Raw genomic sequence first — 11881 nt, forward strand, 5'->3', positions numbered from 1 at the left:
TTTTTTTTTCTTTAACTTGTGGAATCCATCAAAACTAATACAATAATGCCAAAAAAAAAATCACTACTAATTAAGGCGGCAAGTTGTGATAGCTTGATAGGTGTGATATCACTTTTACACATACGAGAAGTCAGGCACAAAATGGAAGGGAAGAATTTGATATTAATCGGTAACAAAAATCGGTGTGGTAATATAAATTGGGATGGAGGAGCCTTTGTGATAAAATACATGGTTTTAAAAATCGGAATGATCAAAGAATTGAAAATAGGTCCGATTTCCTTTTTATTGGTTGAATTGGAAATTTTCACGGTTGAATTGCCAATTTTCTCAATTTTTACTAGATCGATTGTGCGTTTAGTTCTCGATTCAACCACTCGGTGCAATCTAGTTTTTAAAACCATGATAAAAGATCACATAGGACAGCCCATCATAAAGGATAGCTTCTCTTGGCATGTGGAGAACAAGGAGATGGGCACTCTATTAACCATATGAGAAGAACTGTACGCGGCATGGAAGGAGGGCTATAGACAAGCCATACTCATTAGCTTAGAAAAATTAGCAAAAGTGATGCAAACCACATGGATGCAGAGGTTTTATTGAAGGATATTCGAACTCAGAAGAACATGTTCTATACTCTATTTCAGAGTAGCTTCAAAGTCCAAATTTTACATTAATCCCATGATGAGCATTCACGGAAAACATCTAAAAAATTTAGCTTTTAGCAACTTAAAACACTACTTTATCTATTTTAACAAGCCATTTTATAATATACCCTACAACAAATATTTTATATTAACATTTAACACATTAAAATAATATAAATAACACAATAAAATAATATATCTAACACAATAACCAACCACTACAATCATCAATACATTAAAATATTTTTTTTAACACTTTACATTAAAATATTATTTTTTGTTTTGAGTCTTGAGCTACAGTGGTGTAGTTCAAAGTTTTTTTTTTTTTAAATTTTTAATTTTTTAAGTTTAGTTGCTTTTTTGTCAATTTAGCAACCTCTGGGGATGCTAGTATTCTCATCAAGACTTTTAAAAATTTTAGCATTTAGTATCTAAAACCTTAACTTTATAGCATTTAATACATTATTTTATAATACCCCTAACATCAAAATTTCTATTTTTTTTACCATTTCATTTAAATATTCTTTTTTTATTATATCTTATTCATTTTTTATTCTCTCTCCCTCTTTCTCACAGCAGACAAAAAATTAAAAAATTATAACATCATGTTACAGTGTGTTCTAAAAAATGAAAGCTCACTATAGTAAGATGTCAAATTTTGTAGCATATGACATCTTTGATGGAGTAGGTTTTTGTAGTTATAAATGCTAAAAATAATATTTTAGCATTTATAACACTCATGATAAGAATGGTCTTAGGCAGCAGTCGTTTGCACACACAATCTTGAAATAATCTCTCTCTATACCTCTCTTTATTTTCATAGTATAGTAAGAAAAAGAAGAAGTCACTTTTAAATAAACTCATTAAACACAACTACTTTAATCTGTGTGTGTATATATAAACGTGACATCTACTGATCTACCTTTGATTTTATTTAATTTTTATTATTAAAACTGGTAACAGAGTCAGTGACTTTGGCTATTCACATTCAACATTACTTGGAGCTGTACGCTATATGACCCTCTTGTCTTAACTCGTGCAGCATTGACAAAACATACGTGTATTTCGTAGCCCCAAAAAACCACGTGGCAAAATCTAATAAAATCTAATAGGTGAAAAAAAAAAAACACACGTTCCACTAGTCCATCATAAAATAGCAGATCATTACCTCAATACTGACCTATACGAACCAGTCCACTGTCCGCTGTCCACGTGCTAACTCACTCATTCACTCATATATTTTTTTAATTCCATTGTCGGTCCATATTTATTAACCTTTAACCCTCTTTTTTTTTAAAAATTTTTTTTTTTTGCTTGCATTATTAGCCTCTAAAAAAGCACGATATATTCGCATATATACCCCTACCTACCCGTCCCTTCTTCGGGCAGCCACAGTCCATCTCATTTCAACCATTCAGCTTCTTACCTTCGCATATTCTTCCCTTGCCCGAAATTCACGGGCAGATATAAAATTCAACGTCACCTTCAACTTCAACTTCAACTGCCTCTCTCTTCTCAGACACGAGCACGGCCGTAGGCGAAAACTCGTAAAAATTTTTTTTATAAAAAAAAAAAAAAAATAAAAAAAAAAGGTTGAATTCGTATTCCTTTAAATAGAGCATGATCTCATTCTCAGTTAGTCAATACCAACTTCTTCTTTTTTTTGTGACCTAACAGAAAGCGTAAAATTTTCTGGGTAAAATATTGCCGAGAAACACTGAGAAAAGACAAAGGAGCATAGGTGGACAATACCAGAGTAGACACTGTGTTCCTGACTTTTCTTTTTTTCCTATCAGTTTCTTTTTGATTTTTGGTTTTTTAGGGCATAGAATGTGGAATATTGCGCGATTCGCCGCGTCGAATCTGAGCCGATCGAGGCGCTTCTCGACGGCGATTCCTGGTCCTTGTATCGTTCACAAGCGTGGTGCTGATATTCTCCACGATCCCTGGTTTAACAAGGTCATTTTCTTTGATTTTCTTTCTTTTTTTTTGCTTAAATGTTACTATTTTTAAGCTTCGTTGTTTTTCTTTGGATGAATTATTGTGAGATTGTGGTGATTTAAAAAAAAAAAAAAATTGATAAAATGAGCTTGTATATTGCTTGTTGAACGTGAAAGTTGGAATTTTTGTTAAGCAAAGCAAGAGAAGTACTTTTAGAAAGTGCAATTTTAAGCCTTGCTTTTGAAAGAAAAAAGAGAGTTGATTTTTACTTGGACTTATATGGGTTTTCTATTTTTGGGGTGTGTTTTTTTAGCAACTTGCGAAGTGGGTGGTACTTATGTTGAAGGTTGAATGTCATAAGGTTTTTGTATTTTATTTTGATTGTATGGTTAATTGCTGAAATGTCAACATTTGATTGTAGATTGTAGATTGTAGATTGTACATGAGAGCCGGTAGTAGATTTTTTTTTTTTTGGGTATTAAAGATTTTGCACAAATTGAGAAGATGCAGAAATTGTAGTTGAAATTTCTTGATGCACTAGAGAAGTGTTAGATGCTAAGAGCCTGTCATCTTTTGGTGTTTCCAATGGAGACGTTCAGGGATCAAATTCCGCCTCCCCCATTGTTGTAACTATTGAATTACTAGATTGGCAATAGCAGTTGATGTGCAAATCTGCAGATAAATTGCTTAAGGTGGAATTAGTTAATATAGAGGAAATGGATACTTAAATTTATTTATTAAAAAAAAAATTAATGTCTTTCACCCATGCTAGGGGTTACTCTGACAGGACAAGATATTAAAAGGCTTCCTAGTGTAAGCTTTTTATAACTTTGAGAGTTTGGCTTGATAATTGAGATGGGCTTATGATAAATTTAATGCTTCTAGAGTCAGCATTTGGACTCTTTTGGAAGAATGCATGAGAGCTGCTTGAGTGATAAGTGTTTATGAAAGAGGTAAATATGCTGTGGGAATTTACATGGTTTGTTTGCTTTGTGTTTGCCATGTGCTCAGAATAAATTTGTTATATATTTCATTAGGTTGTGCAAATGGAGTAAAATATGCAAATTATTTTGAAGTATAGCTAGCAGTACTGTAATTTTTCATGCATTTTGAAATTAAACAATAAAGTTTACAACTGCTCTATGTTAAAGAAATGTTTTTGAATCTTTTGTCAATGATGAATAAGTATTGGTGGAATTTGGCTCAATCTCTATTTGTGGTTTCCAAGAGCAGGATACTGGATTCCCTTTGACTGAAAGGGATCGTCTAGGGCTTCGTGGCCTCCTCCCACCTCGCGTGATATCATTTGAGCAGCAATATGCTCGTTTCAGTAAGTTTGAGTTCTACCTCCTCACTTAACTGTAACTAAAATAAATCTATAAGGACTTGTTTTATGGGCCTTTCTGATACCTTTCTGATTTTTGAACTGTTAGTGGAGTCGTATCGGTCTTTAGAGAAAAATACTAGGGGCCAATCAGATGGCATTGTTTCCTTGGCAAAATGGAGGATCTTGAATAGACTTCATGACAGGAATGAGACTTTATATTACCGAGTAAGTATGATTACAGGTTTCCAGCTAATAGAACTTAAAACATTTATTGATCCTACTGGAATTTAACATGCTTATATTTCTATTATCTTCAGGTCCTTATTGATAACATCAAAAATTTTGCTCCAATAATATATACTCCGACAGTAGGATTAGTATGTCAAAATTACTCTGGGTTATTTAGACGCCCGCGTGGAATGTATTTCAGTGCGAAAGATAAGGGGGAGATGATGTCCATGATCTATAATTGGCCAGCTCATCAGGTATTAATTGAATCTTGTTAGATAATAACATCAAGTCAACCCCCCCCCCCTCCCTCTTGCGGGCATTGAAAGTTAAATCATCTTTTTTTGACCTAAATTCTTAGGCTGCAATTTGTCAAAACTGTATAAACTAATAACCTAATGTACATTGATATTTAAGTTTCAAATATTGGGTTAGGATGCTAATTTGTATCTAGATACCTCACTACAGATGAATTCCATAGAAAAAAGAAGAAGAAGAAGAATCTGAATCTGGGATTTGTAATAGATCAGGATACCCTAGTAATAGTTTAAAAAAAAAAATTTGAAGAGAAAAGCAATCATAATCTAGTTGTCTCAATTATGCTTAGGTAGGTCTAACTTAAATTGTTCAAATAATTTTTTCTTTTCTGCTTGATGCTAAGGCTTGCTATTTGATTTAGTTCTTGAAAGAAATTATTGAAATATTCTCATTGTTTATTTTAGATCCCGTTCACTGCAAGCTATAATAAATAACTTTAGCATCACAATCATATGATATGATGCCAACTTTTTGGAGCTGGTTGTTATAAACTTTAATGCCACATCAATGTAATGCTTTGTAACCTGATTTTCCTCAGATAACATATAAATTTGACACGTCATTTTCTTTTAATGTTATATATATTGCAAAATTTGGGTGTCTGAGCGGTCAGAGTTGGTTTATATTTGTTGGCTGTGGAATTTTATTTATAAATATAGAGCTGCTAGGCTTGTATATCTTTCTATAAATCTTTACCTTTCTATTTTCATATAAGCTTTCATGCCTTTGACATTACTTTTCAAAATTTATGGTATGTAAATTTCTTGTTTCATCTCTCGCTAAAAACTTTTCCAGTGGTAGATTTATGGCTGGATAATTTGTTGTGGTATCTTTTACTACAAAGATTTTCACTAGCGTAATTTTAACTAGAATCTAAAATATAAGCTTTAAACAGAGTGTTGTAATTTTTTGGTCATGACTTGGAGGTTAAAAAAGAAAAAATTATTTATTTATTTACTATACTATGTTTGTTTTGCGATGAAATGTTTTATGGAAAATATTTGCAGCATCTTACAGTGTTTGTTTTGTTGTAAAATGTTGTTCAAATTGAAAACATTTTTAGTTGACCGTAAAACATTGGTTTTGGTGGTTTGTGCTTGAAAAATTTTATGTCACACTAAACACCTGAAAATATTGGCTGAAAATGTTTTCAAATGTAAAATTTTACATTTGAAAACATTTTTGAGCCAAACAAGTGGAGCATAAGTACAGTAAGTGATTACATCCTACACTTCGCACTTTACAGGTTGTGGTTTAGGTTATTTTATTTTATATTTTATTTATATCTAGAAGGACAACCCAAGTACATAGGAGAATGCAAAAGGCACCACAAGAATCCCCCACCCCACCAAAAAGAAAATACGGATAAAATAAACTTTAAATGTGATCCTGGAATTCAGAGCATCAACAAATTCTAAAAATGAACCTGGATATCCAAAAAGACGGGTTAGAACAAAATTAGTTACGGGCATGCGATAGCCCTTTTTGGTTTCAGCATATGATTAGATTTACAAATGTGCTCGTGATATTGTGAGTGTTCATATTCCCTTTTGTGTTGCAGGTAGACATGATAGTCCTGACAGATGGCAGTCGTATCCTTGGCTTAGGTGACCTTGGAGTTCAGGGAATTGGAATTCCTATTGGAAAACTTGATATGTATGTTGCTGCCGCTGGTATCAACCCACAGAGAGTATGCTCTACTATCTCTGAGTGTGTGTGTGTGTGTGTGTACATATGCAAGCCAGGCATGTGGATGCCCTTTACACCTTTTTGTAAAATTGGTAAGTGTGCTATTACTTGTTTATTCAATCTATGTTCATCTCTGACAGATACTCCCGGTTATGCTTGACGTTGGTACTAATAATCAAAAGCTACTTGAAGATCCTCTTTGTGAGTAACAATTATGCATTAACTTTTTTCCTTGCCTTACTAAAATTCATGACTTGACTACTTAGAATTGAGTCATCAGAACCAGTTGTATGTTGATTAGTTAGTTCCTGCCTTGCTATGCCATCGATCATCTTCTCATCTTCGCAATATGTAAAATGCTTGTGAACGAATTCGTTCTAGTAAATATCATGTGGACATCATTTCACATGATTTTAGTTTGACAGATTTAGGACTTAGACAACCTAGGTTGGAAGGAGAAGAGTATCTTTCAATTGTTGATGAATTCATGGAAGCTGTTTTCACACGTTGGCCCAAGGCTATTGTACAGGTTTTGTATCTTTTAGAATTATAAATTTCAATAAATGTTTAGTTTCTACCAGTTTTGACTTGATGGTTCTAATTTATCAGTTTGAGGACTTTCAAATGAAGTGGGCTTTTGAAACTCTGCAACGGTATCGTAAAAGGTTTTGCATGTTTAATGATGACATACAGGTGAGTAGTTGGTGGTGTCCCGTTATTTATATGGATTTAAAGGAGCATGTAATGCAATTTAGTACTCTGGGAATATTAAGGGTACCTCATCTATTATAATATTTGTGCTGACTTGATGTTCTATAGGGGACTGCTGGTGTTGCACTTGCAGGACTTTTAGGATCTGTGAGAGCCCAAGGTCGACCATTGTCTGATTTTGCGCACCAAAAGATAGTTGTGGTTGGAGCTGGGAGGTACTTTGCATAACTACCTATAATGAGCTCTATATTTGGCTTAAAATTATCATTGTATTATATACATGTGCTTGTTCTCACTTCATGCTGCCTCATAATTCTATATATATATATTTTTCCCTTTTTTTCTTCTGGCTTTCAGTGCAGGGCTTGGTGTTCTTAACATGGCTGCACAAGCTGTTTCAAGAATGTCAGGAAATGGCGAAGCAGCAGTAAAAAAACAGTTTTTCCTACTTGATAAAGATGTATAGTTCTACACTTTTTATTATAATCTATGCAGCTTGCTTGTAATATTTCATAGTCATGACTTCGCTGTTTAAAATATACTATTGGGGGCACATGGTCAATTATATTACCTTCAAATTCATGTAAAAACTAATAATGATATTATGGTATTTCTTCCTGAATTAATTCTGAATCATTTATAATTTTTTCCCTAAATGTTCCCTCAAAATAAAGAGAAGGAAGTAGAAAGAAAGTCATGGCTATGAATGATGGCCATATACTGCTTGACCTAGATGTGTCATGAGGTCATATATTGGAATTTTTCTTTTATGTTTGAAAAAAAAAATGTTTTTATGCAGGGCCTTGTCACAAAAGAGAGGAAGGAACTTGATCCTTCAGCAGCACCATTTGCTAAAGACCCTAGAGAGATTGAGGGACTTAGGGAGGGAGCTGGCCTAGTTGAAGTGGTAATTCTTACAGAACTGCTTAGGCTTCTCTGTGTAAAAGTGTTGATTATGTATGCTATTAGTCGAAGGATCTTGATACAAGAGAGTTGAACCACACTTTGCTATAGCATAATTATATTTTCTTCTAAAGTCATACTTACTCTTTCAAACTATAACTGTAGATGCTGAGAGGTTTATGCTTTTCAGGTTAAAAAGGTCAAGCCCCATGTGCTTCTTGGTTTGTCTGGAGTTGGTGGTGTCTTCAATGAGGAGGTAAAAACCTTGATTTCATTTAATCATTTCCGGTCAAGTAGAGGACCAAATTGAACTAATGAAGGTGACTAAGTTGAGTTAGAAATGTTTGTTGTTCTTACAGCCTGTGTTCTGTACTGTAGAGTATTAGCAAACAATACAGGATGGTGTATGGAGTGCCTCATATCATTCATTCTTGGTGCTTTAACTATGCATTTTGAGGAATTAAGTATCAGATTTATTCATTTGTCTACCACAGAAATATATTCTATTAAATTTTCTACACTAGTGGTCATAACAGCTCCCCCCACCCCCAAAATTTTTTTCCCCCTGTTAATCGAAGTTGTTTTAAGTTTCTAAGGTGTCGTGCTTTGATAATTCAATCTACTTGTTAATTAGCCAACAATTGGTTGGTTTTGTTTGATGAAATTAAGATTTGTGAAATTCATCGCCTTCCTTTAGTTGTTGTTTAGAGAATGGCATTTTCATTTCGTATCTAGGTTATTGCTTTTTTATTTTTTTATTTTTTATTTAAAATTATTATTTTTTTAAAAACTGTAATTCAGTGTCTTACTGGTAAATATGTGCTAAGGTAAGGAGGGACTGATTCACTGGTGGAGGGAGGGGGGCGTTGCTTTTAAAATTTTTCCTCTTTATAAATTTTATAAAAATATATAAAGTTTTACTAACCCCCCCCTCCCCCCTAAAAAAATTCTGGCTCTGCCAGTGGACTGATTGATTGAGCCCTAAAACTCTTCTCTCTTTCTCTCTCCATTCTTATCTTCTCCTTTCTACTCTCCTAACCCTAATCTTTCATTTTTTTTACAACTCAACAAGGTGCTTAAGGCAATGCGAGAATCTGATTCAAGTAAACCTGCCATTTTTGCTATGTCAAATCCCACCATGAATGGTTTGCTTCTATGACTTTCATCATGCATTTACATTTTCCTTATGGCAACTGAGTTTAACTTATATGTTCTCTTTGCATATTCCTTGACAGCCGAATGCACTGCTGCTGATGCTTTTAGGCATGCTGGAGAAAATATAGTCTTTGCAAGTGGCAGCCCTTTTGAAAATGTTAATCTAGGTATCTCCCCTTCTTCTTGATGTTTATCTTGTTTGCAAGGTTTTTCGCACCATACAGTTGAGGCAATGTGTTCCAACTATTTATATTGGAGTCATTGCAAACTAAAGTATGGTATATAATTCTGCGCTCTCTCTCTCTCTCTCTGATTTGTTTGAATATTATTACCTTCAAAAATCACAAACTTGTTCACAGGGAATGGAAAAGTTGGCCATGTAAATCAAGCGAATAACATGTACCTGTTTCCTGGGTTAGTTTCTTTCCTTGGCCAATTTTTTCTTAATAACCATGCCTATATATCCAATTGATCTAAAGGTTTTGTTTCCTGTAATTCAGGATTGGTTTGGGAACTCTTCTCTCAGGTGCCCGGTTTATAACAGATGGAATGTTGCAAGCAGCTGCTGAATGGTATGAAATGTCTTCGTTGCTCAAACCTAAAATTTCTAACTTTTTACACTGGAGAACCAGAATTTACATTGAAGAAGGCCTTAATTATTTAATTTCTATAGCCTCTTAAGTGCTTATGATTGATCTTAGTTTGCAGTTCTGATCTTATTGCAGAGAACTATAATGCTTGGAATTTGTGTACATTTTTGAATTTAAATATTTGGTTGGGCCTGTGCTTTTAGTCAAGAGATCTATGTATTCATTTGTAATTTTATTAGCAAATCTTCAAGGCATTAATTCTGCTTTCCTTGCCAATTATTGTGTATTGTCATCTTTTAATTATATTATATGTTATGTTTGCCTCATGGTTGTTCACAATGAGATTGCATGTTCCAAAATTGTGGTAGAGATTGTTGAAAATATCTTGACAAATTCTCTTCACCTATTTTTAGAGTCTCAAGAAAGTTTCTTGTAGTCAAGGCCAGTTCAGCTGAATTAATAGTTTTGTTAGTTGTATGAATTTGATGAATTGACTATATCAATATGACTCTTATCAAGCATGGAATTCAATGTACGAGATATATATTGTACAATCTTGCCACATTTGGCCTTTTTTTCTTGTTCCATCCTTGTTATACTTTCCATCTTCTTAATTTTGGCGTGGCATATGGTAAGAATTTGTGCCAGTCTATGGTGGTTTGTAATGTTTTAGATTCCTAGGAGAAAAAGTTCTCGTGCTTCTTCTTATGATACAAACAGAAATGCAATGTACAGTTGCATTTTCTATATCACATGTTAATAAATTAACATGATACATCATGGGGTTCAAGTGATAGTCCAGAGATAATGACATCCATTGTGATGTTCCATGTATGTTGTTCGAACCCCACCTCCCTCCTCCACTACTACCTATCAAAAAATAACACAATATATCACATTCATTAATTGACTAGCTCCATGTATTAGGTTGAAAATTTGCATTTCAATACATCACATTCATCAATTAACTAGCTTCATAAATTAAAATTGAAATTTTGTACCCTTTTTTTTTTATTTTTATTTTTAATTTTAATTTTTTTCCTCTTCTGATAAAATGTGGTGTGAAGTTCTGTTTGTTTGCCATAAATTTTGCTAACATGATGAAAAATGTACAGCCTCGCTTCTTACATGACTGATGAAGACATTCAAAATGGAATCTTGTATCCATCTATCAATAGGTATTATCCTTGTCTTTTTCTGGTATTAAACGTGTTTCATTTGCCATCTTTTTTTTTTTTTTTTCCCGATATTCTTTTAACAACCAAAAGAATTACCTATCAGGGAAAAAAAAAGCCTAAAGGAGAGTTAATGTTCAATTTTTCATAGATGTGTTAAGGTAGTATTTTATTATTTCTAACTGCATATAGCTAATTTTTGGTGTATGTAACTGTGTATACATATAACAGCCAGGATCTGAGCACTCAACATCATTAGGAAAATATCCATAAAAAATCCAAATTAATGGGAATAATAGTTTACAGCGTATGTATGCAGTGATGGAATGACCTTTAACAACTGCTATTTTTCATCATGCAGCATTCGAAATATCACAGCAGAGGTTGGAGCTGCTGTTCTGCGTGCAGCCGTTGCAGAAGAGCTGGCAGAAGGACACGGTGATGTGGGGCCTAAAGAGCTCAAGAACATGTCCAAAGTAAGTGCATTTTCAACTTACTGTCCTACTGGAAACTGCACATTTTGTTAAAGCAGCAATTGAATGATATATACATGTTCAACTTTTTAAGAAGATAATCAATATAACATTGTCACAATAATCTTTGAAGTAACCTTAAGAGTGCAAACATAATTAAAATATAAAGAAAAGTCTCTCTATATTAATATCTTGTCTGCATAAAAATTTCAGCTCTGAAATCGATAAAAATGTTGATGTATTTTTTTTAGGGAGACAACAAGGGTGATGTTGTCATTAATAGCTTTTCTTGAATCTGTAGATTTATTTTGGTTTATTATTATTTTTTGTACAGGAGATGACAGTGGAATATGTCCGAAGCAATATGTGGTTCCCTGTTTACAGTCCTCTTGTTCATGAGAAATAAGGGTCCTCTCCTTATGTGACTGTTAGAGGGTGTTCCTGCGTCTTACTTCTCAAAGTCTGCAGCCAAACATTGTATCTGGGTTTCTTTTCCTGAAATCATATTTACAAGCTTAGAGAAATAGAAGGGAAAAGGATGGAAACAGGAATGAAACCCCTCACAATTCTGAGAACCCCATTAGCTTGATTTTTGTAAGCAGTAACATAACTTAAATGTGTATAACTTCTTCGTTCTGCTTAGGAGATATTGTTACAAAACATCATTTGTTTTTTTTTTGGCTTGGCGGGTGATTTTATGAAATGATGCTATATGCACTCCTAACAA

At 33.6% G+C, this 11881-nt stretch overlaps 1 protein-coding gene across 1 annotated transcript; it reads left to right on the forward strand.

Annotated features, from left to right (window-relative positions):
- Positions 1-2282: 2282 nt before the first annotated feature.
- Positions 2283-11881, forward strand: LOC142640492 (NAD-dependent malic enzyme 59 kDa isoform, mitochondrial). The gene is made up of 19 exons (XM_075814617.1): positions 2283-2603; positions 3819-3915; positions 4019-4137; positions 4230-4397; positions 6020-6148; positions 6288-6348; positions 6573-6676; positions 6757-6840; positions 6967-7073; positions 7216-7318; positions 7658-7765; positions 7952-8017; positions 8834-8906; positions 8997-9083; positions 9276-9330; positions 9417-9488; positions 10622-10684; positions 11043-11157; positions 11489-11881. The coding sequence occupies exons 1-19, from the start codon at positions 2475-2477 to the stop codon at positions 11558-11560; spliced, it is 1812 nt and encodes a 603-aa protein (XP_075670732.1). The 5' UTR covers positions 2283-2474; the 3' UTR covers positions 11561-11881.

This window comes from Castanea sativa, chromosome 6 (assembly GCF_040712315.1).
Source record: "Castanea sativa cultivar Marrone di Chiusa Pesio chromosome 6, ASM4071231v1".
Classification (NCBI taxonomy): domain Eukaryota; kingdom Viridiplantae; phylum Streptophyta; class Magnoliopsida; order Fagales; family Fagaceae; genus Castanea; species Castanea sativa.